Below are 26,495 nucleotides of genomic sequence, written 5' to 3'. Positions count from 1 at the left end.
CGTGCCATTCGGGGCGGCCGCCATGTTTGTCTTGTCTTGTGTTGTCTTGTGTGTTCATTCCTTTGTTTAGGAAACACGCGGACCCCAACATCATGTTTAAGTTCTTTATAGATGTTGGATATTAGACCTTTATCAGATGCACACATTGCAAAAATTTTCTCATTCTTAGGTGGTCTATTTACCCTGTGTTGATAGTTTCTTTTGCTGTGCAGAAGCTCTTTAGTTCAATTAGATCTTATTTGTCAATTTTTGCTTTTGCAGCAATTGCTTTTGGAGTCTTCATCATAAAATCTTTGCCCATGCCTATGTTGTGAATGGTATTGCCTAGGTATTCTTCTAGGGTTTTTATAGTTTGGGGTTTTACATTTAAGACTTTAATCCATCTTGATTTGATTTTTGTATATGGTGTAAACAAGGAGTCCAGTTTCAATTTTCTGCATATGGCTGGTTTGTACTCTTAACACCACTTATTAAATAAAGAATACTTTCCCTGTTGCTCGTTTTTGTCATATTTGTGGAAGACCAGATTGTTGTAGGTGTGTGGTCTTACTTCTAGGTTCTCTATTCTATTCCACTGGTCTATGTGTGTGCTCTTGTACCAGTACTATGCTGTTTTGGTTAATGTAGACCTGTAGTATAGTTTGAAGTAGGGTAGCATGATGCCTCCAGCTTTGTTCTTTTTGCTTGGGATTGCCTTGGCTATTCAGGTCCTTTTTTAGTTCCATATGAATTTTAAAAGTTTTTTCTAGTTATGTGAAGAATCTAATGATAGGAATAGCATTGAATCTATAAGTTGCTTTGAGCAGTATGGCCATTTTAATGATACTGGTTCTTCCTATCCATGAGCATGGAATGTCTTTCCATTTTTTTGTGTCATCTCTGATTTCCTTGAGAGGTATTTGGTAGTTCTTCTTGTAGAGATCTTTCACCTCCCTGGTTAGCTGTATTTTTATGTACACTATTCTTTTTGTGGCAATTGTGAATGGAAGTGCATTTGCAACTTGGCTCTAGGCTTGTCTGTTGGTGTATAGGAATGCTAGTGATTGTTGCACATTGATTTTGTATCCTGAGAATTTGCTGAAGTTGCTTGTCAGCTTAAGAAGCTTTTGGGCTGAGACAATGGGTTTGCTAGATATAGGATCATATTATCTGCAAACAAAGATAGTTTGACTTCCTCTCTTCCTATCTGAATACCTTTATTTCTTTCTCTTGACTGATTACTCTGGCCAGAACTTTCAATATTTTGTTGAATAGCAGTGGAGAGAGAGGCCAACCTTGTCTTGTGCCAGTGTTCAAGGGGAATGCTTTCAGGTTTTATCCACTCAGTATGATATTGACTGTGGGTTTGTCATATATGGCTCTTATTATTTTAAGGATTGATTCTTCAATACTTAGCTTATTGAGAGTTTTTAACATTAAATGATGTTGAAATTTATTGAAGGCTTTTTCTGCATCTATTGAGATAATCATGTAGTTTTTGTCTTCAGTTCATTTATGTGATGAATCACATGTTTTGATTTGCCTGTGTTTAACCAACCTTACATCCTGGGGTTAAAGCCTACTTGATAGTGGTGAATAAACTTTTAGATGTGCTGCTGGATTCAGTTTGCCAGTATTTTGTTGAGAATTTTTACATTGATGTTCATCAAGGATATTGGCCTGAAGTTTTCTTTGTTGTTGTATCTCTTCCAGGTTTTGGTATCAGAATGATGCTGGTCTCATAGAATGAGTTAGGGAGCAGTCTCTTCTTCTTTTTTTTTTTCTTTTTGAGATGCAGTCTCGCACTATCACCCAGGCTGGAGTGCAAAGGCACAATCTCAGCTCACTGCAAACTCTGCCTCCCAGGTTCAAATGATTCTCCTGCCTCAGTCTCCCGAACAGGTGGGATTACAGGTGCCTGCCACCATGCCCAGCTAATTTTTGTATTTTTAGTAGATACAGGGTTTCATCATGTTGGTCAGGCTGGTCTCGAACTCCTGACCCTGTGATCTGCCTGTCTTGACCTCCCAAAGTGCAGGGATTACAGGTGTCAGCCACTGCGGCCCTTCTTCACTTTTTTTTTTTTTTAAATAGTTTCAGTAGGAATGGTACTGCTTTTTTTTTTTTTTTTTTTTTTTTTTTAACCTCTGGTAGAATTCAGCTGTGAATCTGTCTGGTCCTGGTAATTTTTTTGGTTGGTAGGGTATTTATTACTGACTCAATTTTAGAACTCAGTATTGGTCTATTCATGGATCCAATTTCTTCCTGGTTCAGTCTCGTAAGTGTGCAGATGTCCAGGAATATATCCATTTCCTCTAGATTTTCTCATCTATGTCCATAGAGGTGTTCATAATATTCTCTGATGGTTGTTTTTATTTCTGTGGGGTCAGTGGTAATATCCCCTTTTTCATTTCTGATTTTGTTTATTTGAATCTTCTCTCTTTTCTTCTTTATTAGTCTGGCTAATGGTCTCTCTATTTTGTTAATTTTCTCAAAAAATCAGCTCTCGGATTTGTTAATCTTTTGAAGGGTTTTTCATGTCTCTATCTCCTTCAGTTCTGCTCTTGTCTTGGTTATTTCTTCTCTCTGCCAGCTTTGGGGTTTATTTGCTCTTGGTTCTCTAGTTGTTTTAGTTGTGATATTAGGTTGTTAACTTGAGATCATTCTAGCTTTTTGATGTGGGCATTTAGTGCTATAAATTTCCCACTTAAATCTGCTTTAATTTCATCCCAGAGATTCTGGTACATTGTATCTTTGTCCTCATTAGTTTCAAAGAACTTCTTGATTTCTGCCTTAATTTCATTGTTTACTCAAAGGTGATTCAGGAGCAGGTTGTTTAGTTTCCTTGTAGTTGTATGATTTTGAGTGAATTTCTGAAGCTTGAATTCTAATTTAACAGCATTATTGTCTGAGAGACTGTTACGATTTCAGTTCTTTTGCATTTGCTGAGGAATGTTTTGCTTCCAATTATGTGATCAATTTTAGAGTAAGTGTCATGTGGCAATAAGAAGAATGTATATTTTGTTGTTTTGGGATGGATAGTTCTGTAGATATCTATTAGGTCCACTTGATCCAAAGCTGAGTTCAGGTCCTGAATATCTTTGTTAATTTTCTGTCAGAATGATCTGTCTAGTATGGGGTGTTAAAGTCTCCCATTATTTTTGTGTGGGAGTCTAAGTCGCCTTGAAGGTCTCTAAGAACTTGCTTTATGAATCTGAGTGCTCCTGTATTGAGTGCATATATATTTACGATAGCTCTTCTTGTTGAATTGAACGTTTTACTATTATATATGGCTTTCTTTATTTTCTTTAATCTTTGTTGGTTTAAAGTCTTTCTTGTGAGAAACTAGGATTGCCATCCCTGGTTTGTTCTCTTTTTCATTTGCTTGGTAAAATTTCCTCCATCCCTTGATTGTGAGACTATGTGTATCTTTGCATGTGAGATGGGTCTCCTGAAGACAACATACTAATGGATCTTGGTTCTTTATCTAGTTTGCCATTCTGTGTCTTTTAATTGGGCCATTTAGTCTCTTTACATTTAAGGTTAGTATTGTTATGTTTGGATTTGATTCTGTCATCATGATGCTAGCTTGGTGTTTTACAGGCTTGTTTATGTGGTTGCTTCATAGTGTCACTGGTCTGTGTACTTCAGTGTGTTTTTTGTAGTGGCTGGTAACAGTTTTTTCTTTCCATATTTAGTGCTTCCTTCAGGAGCTCTTGTAAGGCTGGTCTGGTGGAAATGAATCCCTCAGCATTTGCTTCTTTGAAAAGGATCTTATTTCTTCTTCACTGATTAATCTTAGTTTGGCTGGATATGAAATTCTGGGTTGGAATTTCTTTTCCTTAAGAATGTTGAATATTGGCCCCTATCTCTTCCACCTAGTATCGTTTCCACTGAGAGATCCGCTGTTAGTCTGATGGGCTTTCCTTTGTAAGTGACGTAACCTTTCTCATTGTCTGCCTTTAACATTTTTTCTTTCATTTTGACTTTGGAGAATCTGATGATTATGTGTGTTAGGGATGATCTTCTCATGCAGTATCTTACTAGGGTTCTCTGCATTTACTGAATTTGAATGTTGGCCTGTCTAGCTAGGTTGGGGAAGTTTTTCTGGATGATATTCTAAAATATGTTTTCTGAGTTGGTTCCATTCTCTGCATCTCTTTTGGGTACCCCAATCAGGCATAGATTCAGTCCCTTACATAATTCCATCCCACATTTCTTGGAGGTTTTGTTCATTCCTTTTCATTCTTTTTTCTCTATTCTTGTCTGTCTGCCTATTTTATTTCAGAAAGATAGTCTTTGAGCTCTGAGATTTTTTTCTCCACTTGGTCTATTCTGCTATTAATGCTTGTGATTGCATTATGAAGCTCTTGTAGTGTGTTTTTCAGCTATATCCAGTCAGTTCTATTTCTCTTTGTACTGGCTATTTTGCCTGTCACCACCTGCATCATTTTATTATGATTCTTAGCTTTCTTGCATTGGGCTACAATGTGCTCCTTTAGCTCAGTGAAGTTCATTTTTATCTATATTCTGAAGCCTTCTTCTGTCATTTCCACCATCTCAGCCTCAGCCCAGTTCCAAATCCTTGCTGGAGTCATTTGGAGGAAAGGGGGCTCTCTAGCTTCTTCAGTTTTCAGTGTTTCTGTGCTGATTCTTTATCATCATTGTGGGCTTATCTAACTTCACTATTAGAGGTTGCTGACCTTTGGATGGGATTTTTGTGTTTTGTTGTTGTTTTTGTTGTTGTTGTTAACTTTTAACAGTCTGGCCATTCTTCTTTAGGATTGCTGCAGTTTGCTGGGGGTTCTACTCCAGACCCTAGTTACCACAGATTTTCTAGTACCTGGAGGTATCACCAGTGAAGGCTGCAAAATAGCAAAAATGGCAACCTGCCCCTTCCTCTGGGAGCTCCATCCCAGGGAATACTGACATGTTGCCAACCTGAACGCACCTGTAGGAGGTGACTGGAGACTCCAGTTGAGAGGTCTCACCCAGTCAGGAGGAACAGGATCAGGGACCTGCTTAAAGAAGCAGTCTGGCTGCGTTTTAGCAGAGCAGCTGTGCTGTGTTGGGGATCCCTTCAGCCCCTGATCAGTTTGGGCTCTCCAAGGCCTGCAAGCTGGACTGGGTGAAATGCCCAAACAGCAAAGGCATTGGCTTGCCTTGCCCCATAGAACATGGGCAGGGGTGACTCAAGACCCAGGCTGGGAGGATCCACCCAGCGAAGAGGAATGGATCAGGGTCTCATTTAAAGAAGCAGTATGGCCACACTGCAACAGAACAGCTGTGTCATGCCAGAGAACTGCATCTGCCTTGATCAGCTTAGACTTTCCAAAGCCCACAGGCTGGAATGAGCAAGTTGTCAAAACAAAGGTGACAGCCTGCCCCTCCACCCAGGCAGTCTATACCAGGGAGAGATCAGAGCTCTGTCCAAAGAATATGGGGAGGCATGGCTTGAGGCCCTGGCTGAGAGGTTCCACCCAGTGAGGTGTAATGGATCGGGGTCCCACTTAAAGAAATAGTCTGGCTGTGTTTTATTAAAGAAGCTGTGCTGTGCTGGGCAGTCTCTTCCTTGTCTGGACCCTTTGGATTCTCCAAAGCCTGCAGGCTGGAATGGCTGAGTTGTCCAAACAGCAAAGATGGTGGAGTTCCCTTCCTCTGGGGACTCTGTCCTGTCTTGGTCAGGCTCTACCGTGTTGCCAGTGGCTGGCTGGAATTCCAAGCTAGTCTTATCTTGTGAAGTGCCATGGAAGTAGGGCCCACATGCTGATGCTGATTGGCCCCCTGGATTCAGCTCCCTTTCTAGGGATACGTATGGACCTCCACCTTGCCTGAGTTGCAGTTGGAGATCTCAGAGCCATTGTATGTAAAGCTCCTGGGTCTCTGTGTGTGCCTGAGCGGGTGCTCTGCTGAGACTCTACACAGCCCTGGGTGTCGGACTCAAGACCCTGGTGGAGTGGGCTCACAAGCAGATCTCCTGATCCGAAGGTTGCAGTGTGACTTCCCAGGGTTGCACATTCACTCACTGCTTCCCTTGGTTGGGAGGTGGGTGTTCCCTTAGTGCCATGTCACTGTCACTCCTGGGAAGGCCATCACCCTGCCCAGCTTTTCTTTATTCTTTGTGGGTTGAGTTGTTTCGCTGATCAGTCCTAGTGCAAGTACCTGAATATTCCAGTTGAAGGTGCTATATTCACTTGGCTCTTTCATTCCTCTCCGTGACTGGAACACACTGTAGCTGCTTCTAATCTGCCACCTTGGTCCCTTCCTTATTTAATCTTCCTAAGCTACATTTGGCTTTCTATGTATTGTCTTAAAGATCTTTTACATTACAAATCAGAAGTCCTACTGTGCTTTCTTTCTTTTGCTATGGGAGGCTCAATGGCTTACATACATGAAAGCCCAAAATAAGTACTTGTGAAATATTTGTGAAATCAAATAGAAACCAACAGTACAAATGCGTAGAATACAGTGAATTGTTCTTGCTTTCTTTTTCATGAGGATTGGCTCTTTGTATAGAATATGACAAAATATCATGGAGAAGCTATTCAATCTTAAAAATTGAAGGATACAAAACATATAAATATTTAAAACAAAATTCATTATTTCGTATTTGCAGAGCTCCACTCACAAAAGTAGACCAGATCATTTGCCCTCTTTTTGTTCCCCAGAGAGGTACCTGCTAAGTAGCAGGAAACAGAGCTAATGGATTACAGTATAGCTGCTTTTATTTTTACTCCCCAGAGAATCCATGTTATTGTATATATTTATAGTTTATTGATTTTTATTGCTCTATAACATTTTATTGTACTTATGGTTTTCAGTCAATTATCTATATTTTGCTTGTTTGTTCACTGTTATGACCCAAAGACAAGATTGGTAATATTAATACAAGCATCTGGTGTCTCTTCTGCCATTTTAAAGGTCTAGTTACCCAGTTGGCCTTTTCTTTGAATGGGAAGGTAGAAAACAAACTACGAATACATGGACAGGGCATATAGCATCTCAAGTCTTATTTTAGGTGGGGTGGCGGTTGGAGGAATGGAACAGGCAATTGAGAGCTCTGAAGAGCCCAGACTTTCTCTGCAGCTTTGTCCTATACATTTCTAGTTAAAAAAATGTATCTGCTCTGGTATGTCCTTCAGATATAATCCCAACTATTTTATGCCCTCAAGAAATTCACCAAAATTGCTAGTCCACTGATATAATCTCATTCTCATTTCTGTTATAGATTTATTCCTTTTAGCACATTATTTTTGTATTTAGTGGAATATTAGAAAATAGGCAAATTATGTACTTGGGAAACCCCCTCCCCATTTTGGACAAGACATTCTTCTGAATTTTTATAAAGAAATTAAAGAAGTATTTATGTATTATTTAATGAGTATTTAGACATAAAGAATAATATCACATTGAAATTTCATTCAATTGCCTATAACACCGCTCATGTTGGGTTGAAAGCACCCCATGGAACTACTAATAGCAATAGAAATCCTCTCTATTATATGAAGACGTATTTTTTACTTAATCTTGATATTTAAGTATTCATAGTTTTCTATATATATGTTTATATTATATATATATATTCTCTCTGTGTCTCTCTCATATATATTTATTTACTTATCATCTTATAATATCTTCTACTGCTCATGAGACTGCTGACAAAATTATCCTATACTGTGCGCAAAGAAACAATATTATTAGAATTTAGGTAAATGCAAACAGCAATAAAAACTAGAACAACAGCATTGTTCTAAGCCTGGGAATTTGGAATTTCCAGCCTCTGCTTTTTCCTTTCCTCACTATTTTGACAGTTACATGTAAAATTCAATAGGACATCTGTTGCAAAGGATGAAGTATTGTGGTATTTTAAAAATACTTTTTCTTGGGAATTACTACCAACTGATGATAGCCAATCAAAACTCTATTGCCTCATTTCAGTAAGGTTAACAAGAAGGATCTATGTTTATCAGAAAAAAAATTGTATAGCTGGAATCAAGCTTTGGAAGAATTTTCTCAAAACATTTCACCTGTGGAGGAGGTGAAGCAAGATGGCTGAATATGAGCCTCCAGTGATCATTCTCTCAAAAGGAACACCAAATTGAACAACTATCCACTTTAAAAAGACATCTTCAGGCTGGGCGCAGTGGGTCACGCCTGTAATCCCAGCACTTTGGGAGGCCGAGTAGGCGGATTATGAGGTCAGGAGGTCGGGACCATCCTAGCTAACATGGCGAAATTCCATCTCTAATAAAGATACAAAAAAAATTAGCCGGGCGTGGTGGTAGGCACCTGTAGTTCCAGCTACTCGGGAGGCTGAGGCAGGAGGATGGTGTGAACCCGGGAGGCAGAGCTGGCAGTGAGCCGAGATCGCACCACTGCACTCCATCCTGGGTGACAGAGCGAGACTCCATCTCAAAAAAAGAAAAAACAAAACAAAACAAAAAAGCACCTTCATAAGAACCAAAATTCTGGTGAGCAAACATAGTATCTAGTTACAACTTCATATCATTGAAAGACACGCTAAGGAGGGTAGAAAACACAGTTTTGAATTGCTGATATCACCCCTCACATAAAAGGAGAGAGGATACATGTGCTTAGGGGAGGGAGAGAACACTGATTGTGGGACTTTTCACTGGAACTCTGGGCTGGCCTGTCAGAGGGCAAAGCAACACCAGGCAGAACTCAGTGCCCACAGAGGAAACATTTAGACCAGTCATAGCCAGCAGGGAATTGCTCATCCCAACAGTTGGTACCTGAGTTCTGGCAAGCCTCGACACTACAGTCTAAAGTGCTCTGTTATCTTAAATAAACTTGAGAGGCAGTCTAGGCCACAAGGACCATAATTTCTGGGCAAGTCCTACTGCTGTGTTAGGCTAAGAGCCAATGGACCTGAGGGGCATGCAACCTAGTGAGACACCAGCTGGGGTGACCAAGCAAGTGCTTGTGGCACTCCTCCCCCGACCCCAGGTTAAACATTCTTGCAGATCTTGCAGATCCAGGAATGACTGCAAATCCAGGAATGACTCCTTCCTTCCACTTGAGGAGCAGATAGGAAAAAGTAAACAGGACTTTGATCTGCAACTTGGATACCAGCTCAATCAGAGTAGGATAGGGCACCAGGAGGCCCCAATTCCAGGCCCAGCTCCTGGATGACATTTCTAGATACACCCTGGGCCGGAAAGGAACCTGCTGCCTTGAAGGGAAGAACCCAGTCCTGGCAGAATTCTTCCCTTGCTATCTAAAGTGCTCTTGAGCCCTGAATAGTCATCAGTGGTACCCAGGCAGTACTCACGATGGGCCTTGGGTAAGACTCAGAGATGTGCTGGTTTCAGGTGTGATCCATTACATTCACAGCTGTGGTGGCTACAGTGGGACACTCCTTCTGCTTGAGAAAAAAAAGGAAGAATAAAGTGGACTTTGTCTTGCAACTTAGGTACCCGTTTGGCCACAGCAGGATACAGTACTAAGCAGGATCTTGTGGTCTCTGAGTCTAGACTTTGACTCTTGGATGGCATTTCTGGTCCTTTATCGGCCAGACGGATACCCACTGCCCTGAAGGAGAGTCCCAGACTTGGGAGCATTCACTACAAGCTGACTAATGAGCCTTTCGGTTTGGATTGAACATTAGCAGTAGCCAGGCAGTACTCATCATGGGACTGGGGCACTAGTAGCCATGAGGAGAGACCTCTCTGATTGTAAAAGGAGAGACAATAGTGAGAAAGACTTTGTCTTGTGGCTCGGGTGCAAGCTCAGCCACAGAAGAACAGAGAACCAGGTAAATTCTTAAGGTTTCTGACTCTAGGTCCTGGCTCCCACACAGCATCTGTGAATCCACCTGTGGATGAGGGAAATTTGCTGCTCTGAAGGGAAGGAAAGAATACCGGAGGGCTTTGCCACCTGGTCACTGCAAAGCCCTAAGGTCTTGAGTGAACATAGGCAGTAGACAGGTAGTGGTTACCATGGGCCTTGGGTATGACCCAGTGGTGTGCTGGCTTCAGGTCTAACCCTGCACAGACCCAGTGGTGTATGTCACCCAAACCTCAGCTTCAGGCAGCTCAGCACAGTGACAGAGACGTCATTTGTTTGGGAGAAAGTAAGGGAAGAGAACAAGAGTCTCCACCAGATAATCCAGGGAATTCTTCCAGATCTTATCCAAGACCACTAAGGTGTTACCTCTTTGAGTCTGTGACAATCACAGTGTTACTTTGCTTGGATTGCCTCCTAATACAGATATGGCTATAGTGACCAAAAACTTAGATTAAAACACCCAAGTTCCTTCAAATACCCATAAAGTCTTCCCAAGAAGGATGGGTGCAAATAAGCCCAGACTGCAAAAACAATAATAAATACCAGACATTGAAAGACATCCACAAGCTTCAAGACAATCCAGAAAAACATGACCGACCAAATGAACTAAGAAAGGCACCGGGAATCCATCCAGGAGAAGCAGAGATATGTGACCTTTCAAGCAGTGAATTCAAAATAGCTGCTTTAAGGAAACTCCATGATTTTCAAGAAAACAGAATCCTGTTAGATAAATTTAACAAAGAGATTGAAATAATTTAAAAGAATCAAGCAGAAATTCTGGAGCTGAAAAATGCAACTGAAATAATAAAGATTACATCAGAATCTCTTAATAGCAGAACTGATCGAGCATAAGAAAGTATTACTGAGCTTGAAGACAGGATGTTTGAAAATACATAGTCAGAGGAGATGAAATGAAAAAAAATACAAAAGAATGAAGCATGCCTAAAAGATCTAGAAAACAGCCTTAAAAGAGCAAATCTAAGAGGTATTGGCCTTAAGGAGTAGGTAAAAAGAGAGATAGGGGTAGAAAGTTTATTCAAAGGGATAATAACAGAGAACTTCTCAAACCCACAGAAAGATATCAATATCCAAGTACAAGAAGGTTATAGAACACCAAATAGATTTAACCTAAAGAAGCCTACCTAAAGGCATTTAACAATCAAACTCCCTAAGGTCAAGAAGAAAGAAAAAATTCTAAAAGCAGCAAGAGAAAAGAAACAAATAACATACAATGGAGCTCCGATATGTCCTGCAGCAGACTTTTTCAGTAGAAACCTTACAGGCCAGAGAGAGTGGCATGACATATTTGAAATGCTGAAGAAAAAACTTTTATCTTAGAATAATGTAAACAATGAAGATAGCCTTCAAACATGAAGGAGAAATAAAGATTTTCTCAGACAAACAAAAGTTGAGGGAGTTCACCAACATCAGACCTATCCTATAATAAATGCTAAAGGGAGTTCTTCAATCTGACAGAAAAGAACACTAATGAGCAATAATAAATCATGTGAAGATACAAGACTCACTAGTAATAGTAAGTACACAGAGAAACATAGAACAGCACTGTAATTGTGGCATATAAACTACTCACATCTTGAATAGAAAGACTAAATATGAAGTGATTAATAATCATAACTACAACTTTTCAAGACATAGACAGTATAATAAGATATAAATAGAAAAAACAAAAAGTTGAAAAGTGGAGATATGAAGTTAAAGTGTAGAATTGTATTTATCTTTGATGATTTATTTGTTTGCCTATGCGATCAGTGTTAATTTATCATTAGTTTAAAGTAATGGGTTATAAGATAGTATTGGCAAGCTTCATGGCAACCTCAAATCACAAAACCTATACAAGATACACAAAAAAATAAAAATCAAGAAATTAAAACATGCCACCAAAGAAAATTCACCTTCACTAAGTGGAAAACAAGAAGGAAGAAAAGAAGACCACCAAAAAAAAAAAAAAAAAAAAAAAAAAAAAAAAAACAGAAAACAAATAACAAAATGGCAAGATTAAGACCTTACTTATGAATAATAACATTGAATATAAATAGACTAACCTCTCCAATCAAAGGATATATAGTGGCTGAATAGATTTTTTTTTAAAAAGACCCAATGATCTGTTGCTTACAGGGAACACACTTCACCTATAAAGACACACATAGACTGAAACTAATGGGATGGAAAAAGACACTGCATGAAATGGAAACAAAAAAGGAGGAATAGCTATACTTACATCAGGCAACATAGATTTTAAGGCAAAAAGTGTAAAAGGGTACTAAGAAAGTTATTATGTAATGATAAAGAGGTCAACTCAGCAAGAAGATATAATTACTGTAAATACATATGCAGTCAACACTAGAGCACCCAGATATATAAAGCAAATATTACTAGAGCTGAAGGGAGAGATAGACCCCAATACAATCATAACTGGAGACTTCAACATTGCACTTTCAGCATTGGACAGATCTTTCAGACAGAAAATTAACAAAGAAACATTAAATGTGATTTGCACTATAGAACAAATGGACCTAACAGATATGTACAGAACATTTCATCCAACAGTTGCAGAATACACATTATTCTCCTATGCACATGGATCACTCTCAAGGATAGACTATATATTATGGCAAAAAACAAGTCTCAAAGAATTTTTTAAAAAAGAAATAATATCAAGTATCATCTCTTAATGTAATGGAATAAAACTAGAAATCAATAACAAGAGGAACTTTGGAAACTATACAAACACATTGAAATTAAACAATATGTATATGAATGACCAGAAAGTCAATGAACAAAATTGAAAATTTTCTTGAAACAAGTAAAAATGAAAACACAACATACCAAAACCTATGAGATGAAGCAAAATTGGTACTAAGAAAGTTTATAGTCATAAGTGTCTACCTACAAAAACATAGATAAACTTCTAATAAACAACCTAAAAATGTATCCTAAAGAATTAGAAAAGCAAGAGCAAACCAAATCCAAAATTAGTAGAAGGAAATAAACAATAAAAATTAGAGCAGAAATAAATGAAACAGAAAAAAGGAAAACAATGTAAAAATCAAGGAAATGAAAAGTTGGTTTTCTGGAAGGATAAACAAAATTGAAAAACCACTGGCCAGACTACCTAAGAAAAAAAGACAGAAAACCCAAATAAATAAAATCAGAGATGAAAAAAGGAGACATTACAACTGATACCACAGAAATGCAAATGATTATTAGGGACTACTATGAGTAAGCATATGTAAATAAATTTGAAAATGTAGAAGAAATGGATAAAATCCTAGATACAAACAACCTACCAAGATTGAACCATACAGAAATCCAAAACCTGAACAGACCAATAGCAAGTAAGGAGATTAAAGCTGTAATAAGAAGTCTCCAAGCAAAGAAAATCCCTGGACCCAGTGGCTTCATTCCTGAATTTTACCAAATATCTAAAGAAGAACTTAACATCAATCCTCCTAAAACTACCCCCAAAAATAGAGCTGGTAGGAATACTTCCAACTTCATTCTACAAGGCCAGTATTACTTTGCTACCAAAGCCAGACAAAGATATCCAAAAAAGAAGACTACAGGCCAATATTCCTGATGAACATTCATGTAAAAATCCACAAAATAGTAGCAAACCAAATTCAACATCACATTAAAAAGATCATTCATCATGACCAAATTGGATTTATTCCAGGGATGTAAGGATGGTTGGGCATATGCATATCAATTGATGTGATACGTCATATCAACAGAATAAAAGACAAAGCCCATATGATCATTTGAATTGATGCAGAAAAAACATTTGATAAAATTCAATACCCCTTTATGAAAAAAACTCTCAAAAAACTGGTTATAGAAGAAACATACCTCAACATAATAAAAGCCATAGATGAAAGACCCACAGCTAGTATCATACTAAATGGGGAATAACTAAAACCCTTTTTGTAATATCTGTAAAATGACAGGGATATCCACTTTCACCACTTTTAGTCAACATAGTACTAGAAGTCCTAGCTAGAGCAATCAGACAGGAGAAAGAAATACAGGGTATCCAAATTGGAAAGGAAGAAGTCAAATTATTCTTGTTTGCAGATGATATGATCTTATATTTGGATGAAACTAAAGACTCCACCAAAAAACTATGAGAACTGGTCAACAAATTCAATAAAGTTGCAGGGTATAAAATCAACATACAAAAATCAGTAGCATTTCTATATACCAACAGTGATCAATCTGAAAAAGAAATGAAAAAATTAATTCCATTTACAATAGCCACACATAAAATTTAATACCTAGGAATTAACTTCACCAAAAAAGTGAAAGATCTCTGTAATGAAAACTATAAAACACTGATGAAAGAAATTGAAGATTACACCAAAAAATTGAAATATAGTCCATGTTCATGGATTGGAAGAATCAATATTGTTAAAATTGTTTATACTACCTAAAGCAATCTACAACTTCGATGCAATGCCTATCAAGATACCAATGACATTCTTCACAGGAATAGAAAAAATCTATCCTAATATTTGAATGGAACCACAAAAGACTCAGAATATACAAAGCTATCCTGAGTAAAAAGAACAAAACTGGAAGAATCACAGTAACTGACTTCAAATTATACTACAGAACTATAATAACCAAAACAGTATGGTGCTAGCATAAAAATACCTACATAGACCAATGGAACAGACTAGAGAACCCAGAAACAAATTCATACATCTACATTCAGTGAACTCATTTTCAACAAAAATGCCAAACACGTACATTGAGGAAAGGATAGTCTCTTCAATAAATGGTGCTGGGAAAACTGGATATTCATATGCAGAAGATTGAAACTAGACCCCTGTCTCTCACCATATACAAAAATCAAAATGAACGGAAGACTGAACTAGAATACTTGAAACTATGAAACTATTACAAGAAAACATTGGGCAGTACATTGGTCTGGGCAAAGAGTTCTTGAGTAATACCCCAAAAGCAGAGGCAATCAAAGCAAAAATGGACAAGTAGAATCATATGAAGTTAGAAAGCTTCTGCACCGCACACAATCAACAAAGTGAAGAGACAACCCACAGAATGGGAGAAAATATTTGCAAACTACCCATCTGACAATGTATTAATAATCAGAATACATAAGAAACACAAACAACTAGTAGGAAAAACATCTAATAACCTAATTAAAAATTGGCAAAAGATATGATAGACATTTCTCAAAAGAAGACATACAATCACTAACAGGTATATGAAAAGATGATCAATATCAATGATCATCAGAGAAATGCAAATCAAAACTACAATGAGATAACATCTTACCCTAGTTAAAATGGCTTATATCCAAAAGATAGGCAGTAAGAAATGCTGGTTAGGGTGTGTAGAAAAGGAAACCGTCATATACTGTTGTTGGGAATGTAAATTAGTACAAGCACTGTGAGACAGCTTGGAGGTTCCTCAAGAAACTAAAAATAGAACTACCATATGACCCAGCAATCCCACTGCTAGGTATATAGAAAAAAAAAAAGAAAAGAAAAAAGAAAAGGAAAGAAAGAAAGAAAGAAAGAAAGAAAGAAAGAAAGAAAGAAAGAAAGAAAGAAAGAAAGAAAGAAAAGAAAAGAAGGAAAGAAAGAAAGAAAGAAAAGTAAACCAGTGTATAGAAGAGAGATCTGCACTCCCATGTTTACTGCAGCACTATTCACAATAGCCAAGATTTGCAATCTAAGTGTCCATCCACAGACAATGGATAAAGCAAATGTGCTATATATACACAATGGAGTACTAATCAGCCATTAAAAAGTATGCTCCTTTCATTTGCAACAGCATGGGTGAAACTGGAGGTCATTATGTTAAGTAAAATAAGTCAGGCACAGAAAGACAAAAGACAAACTTTGCATGTTCTCACTTATTTGTGGGAGTTAAAAATCAAAACATTGAACTCATGGAGATAGAGTAGAAGAATGGTTACCAGAGGTTGGTAAGGATAGTAGGCAGGAAGGAGTGGTTATGGTTAATGGGTACAAAAATATAGTTAAGTAGAATGAACACGATGTAGTATTGTGACTACAGTCAACAATAACTTACTGTACATTTAAAAATAACAAAAAGTATAATTGCATTGTTTGTAACACAAAGAATAAATGCTTGAGGCAATTGATAACCCATTTACCCTGATCTGATTATTATGAATTGTATGCCTCTATTAAAATATCTCATATACACCATAAATATATACCACCTACTATGTACCCACAAAATTATTTTAAATTTTAAAAAAAGTTCATCTATAAGATGTGCACTTGCTACAATTGTGTGATATTTACCACATCTAATAAAGTACCTTCTACATGAGACTTACTTGAGGGCTATAGGTAACAGTAACATCATGATATCCCCCTTTATCCTTCTAGATAATTTGCACAACACCCTAGACATGTTTCAGAACCTTCTTGTATTCTGAGCCTCAATCAAAACCAGCATCTTATTGGGTTATTGGTTAAATGGGCCAGAGTAACACACTCCAATTAGGAACACGTTGTCTCCAAAATTCAAAGAACCTATTAAGGCGTTATCCCTCTTTCTAGCCTGCAGGATAGGTTCAATGGAACAACTTTTCGTTCACTTTAGAAGGGATAGCTCAACATGCCCCACACCACTGGACCCCTAGAAATTTCACTGAAATAGAAAGTCCCTGAATATTTGTGAAATATATTTCTGACCCTCTGGCATGCAAATGTGTTACCAACAAGTCTTGAGTAGTTACTACTTCTTGCTTAATGGGACAATCAGCATGTCATCAGAATAATCAGCACAATGTCATCAGTATATCATCAGTGGAATATCTTGCGGAAAAGAAAGAGGATCAAGGTCCCGAATATTTGCAACTCATATATCTGACAAAAGAATTGTATCTGGAATATATACCAAGTTCTCAAAATCAATGGAAAGAAACCTAATAACCCAATTTTATTAAATAAGCAAAATATTTTAACAGGAGAAACTTCACCAAAAATAATACAGATGTGTCAAATAAGGTCATAAATACATGCTGGATCATTAGTCATCATGGAAATGCAAATTAAAACCTCAGTGTGATGCTATGAGCTACATATTTAAGTAAACAGAATTGAAAAGATTATTTATACTGAAAACAATGATGGAGACCTTTGGTAGTAAAAACTAGACAACAAGTTAGAAGATAATTACATAAAATTTAAAGGGGTAGTCAATTTAAGTCAAGTTTTGGTTGGGTGAAAAGCTAATTCGGCACATTATATTGTTGACGCCACCTTTCTGCGGCGCATTCACAGTTACTTTGCTTTTATATACGCAATTTTCTTCTGTATATTTCTTTTTCACTAGAAAAATTCTAAGAAAGTCAGATAATTGATTAATAAATCTGCCAAAAGATATGCCCTTTGCTTTCTCCCATCTTGCTAGTGGAGATTAAAGTTTTAAAAAAGTTGATGTGTAGGTAGTTACTTATCAATATTCAGATATCAAATCTAAATGCCAAAAATAAGGACATTTTTACTTTCCTGAACAAATGCTCATTGAGAAGTTTCTATGTTAATTGTCAAAAACAAAATCTGAACATATTACTACCACAATCACAATCTCTCAATAGTTTTCTTCCAAATTGGGATTAAAGAACAAAGTCTGTGACTTAGTTTCCAAACCCACTCATACTCATACTGCTCCTTTGGCCACATTTGGCTCCTTCTTGCTTCTCTCTTTGATTGCCAGTCACATTTGCCATTTTTTGTTTATCCTGGGATCTAGGTTCTCTTATCATCTAGGCCCTTCAATGATGAACGTTGTGTGGAAGGCAAGTGTCCACAGGCATCACTCTGTTAGACAGGAAGACTGCTTTTTTTTTTCTTTCTTTTTTTTGAGACAGGGTCTCACTCTGTAGCCCAGACCGTCTGGGCTCACTGCAACCTCCGCCTCCTGGATTCAAGCAATTCTTGTGTCTCAGCCTCTCAAGTAGCTGGAATTACAGGCATGGACTATCACACCCAGCTATTTTATTTATTTATTTATTTATTTATTCATTCATTTATTTTTTGAGACAGAGTTTCGCTCTGGTTGCCCAGGCTGGAGTGCAATGGCGCAGTCTCGGCTCACCACAACCTCCGCCTCCCGGGTTCAATTGATTCTCCTGCCTCAGCCCCCCGAGTAGCTGGGATTACAGGCATGCGTCACCACGCCTGGCTACTTTTTTGCATTTTTATTACAGACGGGGTTTCGCCATGTTGGTCAGGCTTGTCTCCATTTCCTGACCTCAGGTGATCCACCCACCTTGGCCTCCCAAAGTGCTGGAATTACAGACTGAGCCACGATGCCCCGCCTTTTTTTTTTTTTTTTTTTTTTTTGGTATTTTTACTAAAGACGGGAGTTTCACCATGTTGGCCAGGCTCGTCTCATATGGCCTCAAATGATCCCTCCGCCTCGGCCTCCCAAAGTGCTGGGATTACAGGCGTGAGTCACTGCACAGGCCTAAACAGGATGACTCATGAGCCCCACCTCAGAACTACTGAAACAGAATCTGCATTTTAACAATGTCTCCAGGAAATTCATAGGCCTTGAAATTTGGGAAGCACAGATCTACGCCCGCTCCACAGAGGTCCTTTGCCTTTTATTTTCTTTGCTCCTCCCCCTAACTTTTGCCTAGAAAAATTTCTCCTCAGACTTTATATTAAATTTGGGGAGCTAGGTATATATCTGGAATTTGAGCTACAGTTTGCATGAAGAGGACAATTCGTGTTTGCTTCTGAAAGGAATTTAGCTCTTTGGTTTTATTAAAATCATGTTTTCATTAACTCAGATGAGACCATACTAACCAAAGAACTCAGACCATCAAATTATGTAAGTAAACCAAAGTTCGTGCAAATATGTCAGTAGTGTCATCTGTGGTAAAAATAATAATAATAATAATAATAGCATAAAGTATAATTTCAATTCTTAAAACTAGAACTGTCTACAATAACTTGATGTTTATGATTCTGAAGTTTGTAATCCCCTGTGGAATAATTTGAACTTTTCATACATGTCCAACCCTACAATGCCCAGTAGAACCGCTAACTTTGTCCTTAAGGGGATCCTCAAGCTCTCTTGGGGCAATTTTCGGTTCTCCACTTTTTCCTGTTTTGGCAAAAGTGCACAGTTGTACAATTAGTTGACTCTGGTGTTCAAGGAAAATTTATACACATGTTTCTTCAACTTAGGAAATGAAGCCTCTGAAATGAATCAATGTGCCAGGATTGCTACCTATGTTTTTGTCATTTTAGTGCTATAATTGTGTTTATTTCTACTTTAGAAAACCTAACACTTTTAAAGGATCTCCACAATTTCTTCCAAGGTATGGGTAAGAGTAAAATGTTTTCTATAGTATTATTCTTTGGGTAGAAAGTTTAAAACTTGTTTGATAATTTAAGATTAGGTTTACAAGATGTTAGAATAGGCAGATACGGAAAGTATTAGTGAATTATCTGCATACATTATTTTTACAATTAAAGTCTGTTCCCTACTTCTCTAGTAGTTAGAAAATAAAAATAATAATAAAGCCTGAACAAGCAAAATAGCTGTAATACTGATTTGCTCCCTTCAATGATGTTTTATTACCTTGTTAACCTCACTATAGTGACTTTGTAAGGTAAGTTTTGGTGAACCAGAACAACTTAAAACTGAGTTTAAAGAATCAATTATAATGATCACTATACAAGATATCGTTTTGTTGATTCTGATAAAATAATCTATTGTTTAATTAAATACATATGATTAAAACTTTTAAGGTGTCACTTAAATACTTAGCTTTTTACCCACTTTTGAAAATAATTTCATTGAGTATTTATATTTATATATATGCAGAAAATACATATAAATGCAGAAAAATGTCCCTCCAATGCTTTTTCCACATTTATGACTTAAAAAGTATACACACACAAATGGAATCTGAGATTTTCAATTATTTTTCTATTGAGATTGCGTGAACGGAGCCCAATTTAATTTAATTAATTCCAAATTAAAATACATCTGAAATTATTGTTGTTGGCTATGTATATAACCTGTTTCAGGTTGCACTCTTGGCTCAATATTATCTTGCTACAAAAAAATTGTTGGAGAAGAAAGAGATCTCAAGTAAAGGCAGCAGAATTCCTAAAGTCTGTTCTAACCACTAGAATAACAAAGACAAAGTAACTTGTATATGGAAAGAACTTTTAGACAGTGCTAGTGTATCTATGAACAACACAAAGTTTGTAAGTAAAATTTAAAATTGGATCTTGTTTTCATACAAAAAGTCCATAGGAAACTAAAGTTCTAATTTTGAGTAACAGTAAAGAAAAGTTTTCTAGAATTCACATCTAATTCACATCTTTTAATGAACTTTAGGGTTAAAACATCTATTTATCCCCAATCCTCTGTCTTTCTCTGATACTTCCTCTCTTCCTATTATTTGGCTTTCCAACACTCAGCTTTCCGGTATCTTTTCTGCTTCTCTTTTCTACATTTATTCATATATGCCTTTTTTGTTCTCTACTGTTCTCTCTTTTATTTTCTTTTCACTACCTAGATTTTCTTTTCCACTTCTCTGCTTCCTTTCCTCCTCTCCCTGCCTTCCTTTCTTCTCCTTACTTTTGAAAACTTTTATTAAAAAGGCTTACAGAAAACGTCTGTTTTTAAGTTCAGGGGTACATGTGCAGGTTTGTTACATAGGTAAATTTGTGTCATTTGGGTTTGTTGTAGAGATTATTTAATTGCCCAGGTATTAAGCCTAGTACCCATTAGTTATTATATTTTTCCAGATCCTCTCCCTCTTCTAACCCTCCACCCTCCAACAGGCCACAGTGTGTGTTGTTCCCCTCTATGTGTCCATGTGTTCTCACGAATTAGCTCCCACTTATATGTGAGAATATGCAGTATTTGGTTTTTGGTTCCTGTGTTAGTTTACTAAGGATAATGGCCTCCATTTCCATCCATGTCACTGCAAAGAACATGATCTCCTTCTTTTTCATGGCTGCATAGTATTCCATCATGTATATGTATCGTATTTTCTTTATCCAGTCTATCATTGATGGGCTGGATTCTATCATTGATTCCATGTCTTTGATATTGTGAACAATGCTGCAGTGAACATACATATGCATGTATCTTTATAGTAGAATAATTTATATTCCTTTGGGTATATACCCAGTAATGGGATTGTTAGGTCAAATGGTATTTCTGTCTTTAGGTTTTTGAGGAATCACCACTATGTCTTCAACAATGGTTGGACTAACTTATTTACATTCCTCCAACAGTAGGCAAATGGCAAATGTTGTTTGCATTACTTGGAGTGCTGTAGTTCATTCCCCTCACTGTTGTGCCATTTGTTTCCCATTCACTTCTTATTTTTTTCTGGCTTTAATTCTATCAGCAAATGCAAACTGCTTTCACTGAAGCCACTAAAAATCTCTAATTTCCACAATCAGTGATCTCTCTTCATATTTAGTTCAACCAGAGCATTTCTTTTGGCATTTTGCCCTGTACTTTGTCCTTCTTGAGTATATTTCCTCTCTTTATGTCTACAACATTCAGCTCTCCAGTTTCCCGCCTGCTTCTTTGATCACTCTGCTCAATATTTTTTTCTGATATCACCCTTGTCTCTTTGTTTGAGCCAGGACTCTTGGTTGCATTGGGCAATGAGTTTATTGAATGGAAAGCTATCTAAAAGAGAAATGCCAGGAAAGTTGGAAGAATGAGCTGTAAAAATGGGCAGGAACAGAATGAAGTAAGACAGCTAGTCAACAGCCCAAATCATGTCCCAACACTAGCTCAACAAAAGCTCCTGCTGTCATGGTTGAAATTTCAAATGTCACAGCTCACACTGTCAGTTCCATTGTTGTGTGTGGATGCTTTTGTAAGGGTCTTGATATTGCTGCTTTGGCTGCTTTTGCATCAAAAGTTCTCTTTGATCACTGTTCCTTTGTTTTCCACCTTCCAAATTCCAAATCTATGTTGGTGGGTTTGGCTGGCCAAACCTAGTCAAGTAGCCTCATTCTAGGTGCAAGAAGGATGGAAAAGTAAGTTTCTAACTCTAGAATGGGTAGTATTCTCTCTCGGCCACCAAGATTAATGTGGTAGAAAAGAGGACCAGGGGCTGGCCATCTAATAAATGACCTGTAAAGTGGATACACTTTATAACCTGTTTAATATAATTTTAATTGTATTGCCTCTCTGTTCCTCTTTTATGTTTGATACACTCTCCAATGCATAGGACATCTATAACTATGCCTTAAACTACCCCCAATGCCTCTCATATCATTATTTTTATTAAGTTCTAGTAGAGTCACATCTCTGAGTACATCTCACCTGGATGTTCAGAGAATGCCCCTTCCCCATATCTGCCAACGAACCTGAGTTCTCAATCTCATTTAGAATCACCAAATGACTCCTCTTAATTTCAGTGACTACACTCTTCCCATCTAATATGTCATGGAGCCCTGGTGACTCTACATTCTGAATTCTTTTCAATCTATTTCTTTGTCTTCCTCATCACTTCCTTATCACACATGAAGTAGGTACTTTGCATTCATTTTAATCACATGAATAGCATTTTCTTAACAATACATATTCCTAGACCTCATTCTTGAACTACAGAATTTAATAGTAATTCCTCATATTCTGTATTTTGGTAAGAAAGTTCCCCCAGACAATTCTGATATGTAATCTGGCTTGGGATTCCTTTGCAACAGAAACAGTTTCCTGATTAGTATCTCTGACTGCAGGTTCCCTTCCTTGCAGCCTGTTTTCTATAACACCAATTATTTAACTTAAAATATGTCTTACATGCCACCATCTGTCTTAAAATTTTAAATTCATGACTATTTCCTGAAGAATACAGTTCAAAGTCCTTCACATGGCTTTTAACTCATTTTGTGTTTCTGACCTTACAAAGATCTTTTCCTTTGACCTTGTATCCATGTCTCAGACACAGAAATTTTGTACCGTACTCCAGTGTCCACATAAATTAATCACATCCATAGAATGCCTTTCTTTTTGCTTAAATATGTTTATTCATGCACATTCTATAAACTCAAATAATTGCATTTTTCCACCTCTTCAATTCCCCTACTATGGTTTTCATCAGCACAGTGTAATAAATACACGAAGAGGACATTCTGATGCGTGTATGATTTTATTTTAACTCCTCTCCTCTAGTATTCACTTTATAAATCCTTATTGAATATTCTTCTTATGTTTATTTCAGTTCATTCAGGGTACATCCAATGAGGACATGGATGAGGAAAATGCAACATTGCTGACAAAGTTTCTTCTCACAGGACTTACCTATCAATCAGAGTGGAAAATACCCCTGTTCCTAGCATTCTTGATAATATATCTCATCACCGTCATGGGAAATCTTGGTCTGATTGCTGTCATCTGGAAAGACTCACACCTTCACATTCCAATGTACTTATTCCTTGGGAGTTTAGCCTTTGCAGATGCTTGGTTATCATCCTCAGTGACCCCTAAGATGCTGATCAGCTTCTTCACTAAGAGTATTACGATTTCTCTCTCTGAATGCAAGATACAATTTTTTTCCTTTGTAATCAGTGCAACCACAGAATGTTTTCTCTTGGCAACAATGGCATATGATCGCTATGTAGCCATATGCAAACCTTTACTTTATCCAGTGATTATGACCAATGGACTGTGCATCCGGCTATTAGTCTTGTCATTTGTAGGTGGCTTTCTTCATGCCTTAATTCATGAAGGCATTTTATTCAGATTAACCTTCTGTAATTCTAACATAAAACATCACTTTTACTGTGACATCCCATTGTTAACAATTTCCTGTACTGACCCTTCTATTAATTTTTTAATGCTTTTTATTTTGTCTGGTTCAATACAGGTATTCACTATTTTGACTATTCTTGTCTCTTATGCATTTGTCCTCTTTACAATCTTAAAAAAAAAAAGTCAGTCAAAGGCATAAGGAAAGCCTTTTCTACCTGTGGAGCCCATCTCTTATCCGTCTGTTTATATTATGGCCCCCTTCTCTTCATGTATGTGGGCCCTGCATCTCCACAAGCAGATGATCAAGATATGGTGGAGTCTCTGTTTTACACTGTCATCATTCCTTTCTTAAATCCCATGATCTACAGCCTGAGAAATAAGCAAGTCATAGATTCACTGACAAAAACATTAAAAGGAAGTGTTTAGATCTCATACTGGAATGTATTCTCTTTTTATTTAAAGTCACATAATCATGCAGGCTAGATGTCAGTATATGTTCGTGTATGTTTAAAGTTTTTTGCAATTACAATTGTCCTAACTTTTTAATGATTCAAGTCATTAGTATCTAATAAATTCCTTAAGATATTTGTATATATTATTGAAAAGCACACAAGAAAATTTTGTCAACTGTTCATGACATACTAGAATAATTAGAGCAGAAAAAAATAAAAGCATTTTACATGTTTCTTGTTCTTCAATGTGGCTTTATAAATGGATCAAGTGCTACAATAGTAGGTCTTCTAATAACAACTTGAGTATGATGTCTTTGTTACTAATACAGGTTTATAAACTGGAGATTCATAGCACACTTCCTCCATAGAACAAGTTTGTGTTTGCATGAACCCAAGCAAATCTCACGAATTCGGCTAACCATCATGAAGTGTTTTTTTCCACTTTATTGGGAAATGGTTAATTTCTTTTCTTGTAGAGATTCAATTCACATATTATAGACGGAAATGAACAGAAATAGGAAACTATGAGAGGATTCTCTTAGTTCAGTGTGCTTCTGTGAGGAGAGGCAGTTGCCTCTCCGTGTTTGTGATGCCTTCTAAGAACCTTTCCAACTGTATTTATATGTTTGTTGGCAATCTGAAAACCTTTACTAATTTGGAGTGCTAACGGATGAGACTAAATAATTAAGTTGAGATGAGTGCAGAGAAATAAATAAAATAGAAGTGGCAGAATAAGAATTGAATGGTCGTAATTTTCCCTGAATTAAAAAAAAAAAGGAAGCTTGTAAGATCAAGAAATCGTTGATATTTATAGGTTATTGTAATGTTCCCTTGTCAATGAGTGACTTTATGCATTTGCAGGGACTTGGATGGAGCTGGAGGCCATTATCCTTGGCAAACTAACACAGGAAGAGAAAAACAAGTAACACGTGTTCTCACTTACAATTGGGGACTAAATGATGAGAACTTTATACTACAAAAGTACAATTAGGCCAGCCTGGGCAACATAGCAAGACCCCATCTCTAAAAAAAATTAAAAACTAGCCAGGCATGGTTGTGTGCACCTGTGGTCTCAGCAACTTGGGAGGCTGAGGCAGGAAGATCCCTTGAGTACAGAAGGTGGAGGCTGCAGTGAGCTATGATCATGCCACTGCATTCCAGCCTGGGCAACAGAGTGAGACACTGTTTCAGGAAAAAAAGTACAGATAAAATTATCATGTATTATGTCATACTGCACAGAGGGTGATAGAAAAGACATGAGAGTGAACAAGGGTTTGAATATTCTATTGCTGAAAAGTCCTTGATAGCTTTCCTCAAATTCAATGCTCTTTAAATATAATGAGAGATTCATCTTCAGGTCATCCTTGCCTTTATTCTCTCCACACTTGAAATTCTGTGAGTTCATGCTGGTACCACTCAGGTCCCCACCCCAAAACATACTCAGCTGTGTGTTTTTCAGAACTCAAGTTTCTTATCTTTTTCATCTGGCTCTTACTGTCTTACCTTCCAAGCACTGCAGCCAGATAATTTTTCATAAACAAGACTCTCATTGAATCATATCCCTCTTCAATAACCTTTAATGGATTGTCATTGCTACCAGATTACATGCATATAAGGTATATGTTCCTAGAACTGAATATAGTTGTGTACTGTATAATGACATTTTGATTGCATATGGGGTGGTGGTGCCATAAGATTACAATGGAGCTGAAAAATTCCTATCACCTAGTGACATCATAGCCATCATTATGTCACAGTACAACACATTACTCATGTGTTTGTGGTGATGTTGGTGTATACAAATCTACTACACTATCAGTCATATAAAAGTATAGCTCATATATTTATGTACCATCCATAATACTTGATAGTGACAATAAGCAACTGTGTTAGTGGTTTATATGTTTATTATACTATTAATAATTATTTTAGAGTATACACCTTCTAATTATATAAAAAGTTAACTATAAAACAGTCTCAGGCAGGTCCTTCAGGATATATTCCGGAAGAAGGCATCATTGTCATAGGAGATGAGAGCTACGTACATGTTATTTCCCCTAAGGACCTTCCAGTGGCACAAGATGTGGAGGTGGAAGACAGTGATATTCATGATCTCGACCCTAACTAGGCCTAAGCTAATGTGTGTGTTAGCTTTTAATAAAACATTTTTAAAAATAAAAAATTAAATAAAAATTCTAAAAATAGAAAAAAGCTTATAGAATAGAATATAAAGAAAAATATTGTTGTATAGCTGTACAACATGTTTGCCTTTTAAGCTTAGTATTATTACAAAGAAGTCAAAAAGTTTTAAAAAGTTTAAAAGTTTATAAGGTAAAAACATTACAGTAAGTTCAGTTAATTTAATTTTGAAGAAAGAGAAAACTTTGAACTAAATTTAAGGTAGCCTACATGTACAGTGTTTATAAAGTAAAGTTCACAGTGGTGGACAGAAATGTCCTAAGTCTTCACATTAACTCATCACTT

General features: G+C 37.0%; 1 protein-coding gene and 1 long non-coding RNA gene across 2 annotated transcripts in view; one reads left to right on the top strand and one right to left on the bottom strand.

Moving 5' to 3' along the window:
- Positions 1-26,495, bottom strand: part of LOC106995854 (uncharacterized) — a 61,239-nt gene that overhangs the window by 25,767 nt on the left and 8,977 nt on the right. Inside the window, exon 2 of the long non-coding RNA XR_013414450.1 lies at positions 9,272-9,361. This is a non-coding gene — a long non-coding RNA (uncharacterized LOC106995854). The remainder of the gene's footprint in view (positions 1-9,271; positions 9,362-26,495) is intronic.
- On the top strand, positions 23,051-23,985 carry LOC699033 (olfactory receptor 5H8). The gene is given in 2 exon segments (XM_028843474.2): positions 23,051-23,731; positions 23,734-23,985. Coding segments are annotated over 2 exon segments (927 nt in total). The 5' UTR covers positions 23,051-23,056.

Source organism: Macaca mulatta, chromosome 2, assembly GCF_049350105.2.
Source record: "Macaca mulatta isolate MMU2019108-1 chromosome 2, T2T-MMU8v2.0, whole genome shotgun sequence".
Taxonomy (NCBI): domain Eukaryota; kingdom Metazoa; phylum Chordata; class Mammalia; order Primates; family Cercopithecidae; genus Macaca; species Macaca mulatta.
This window is presented reverse-complemented; position numbering and strand designations above follow the sequence as displayed.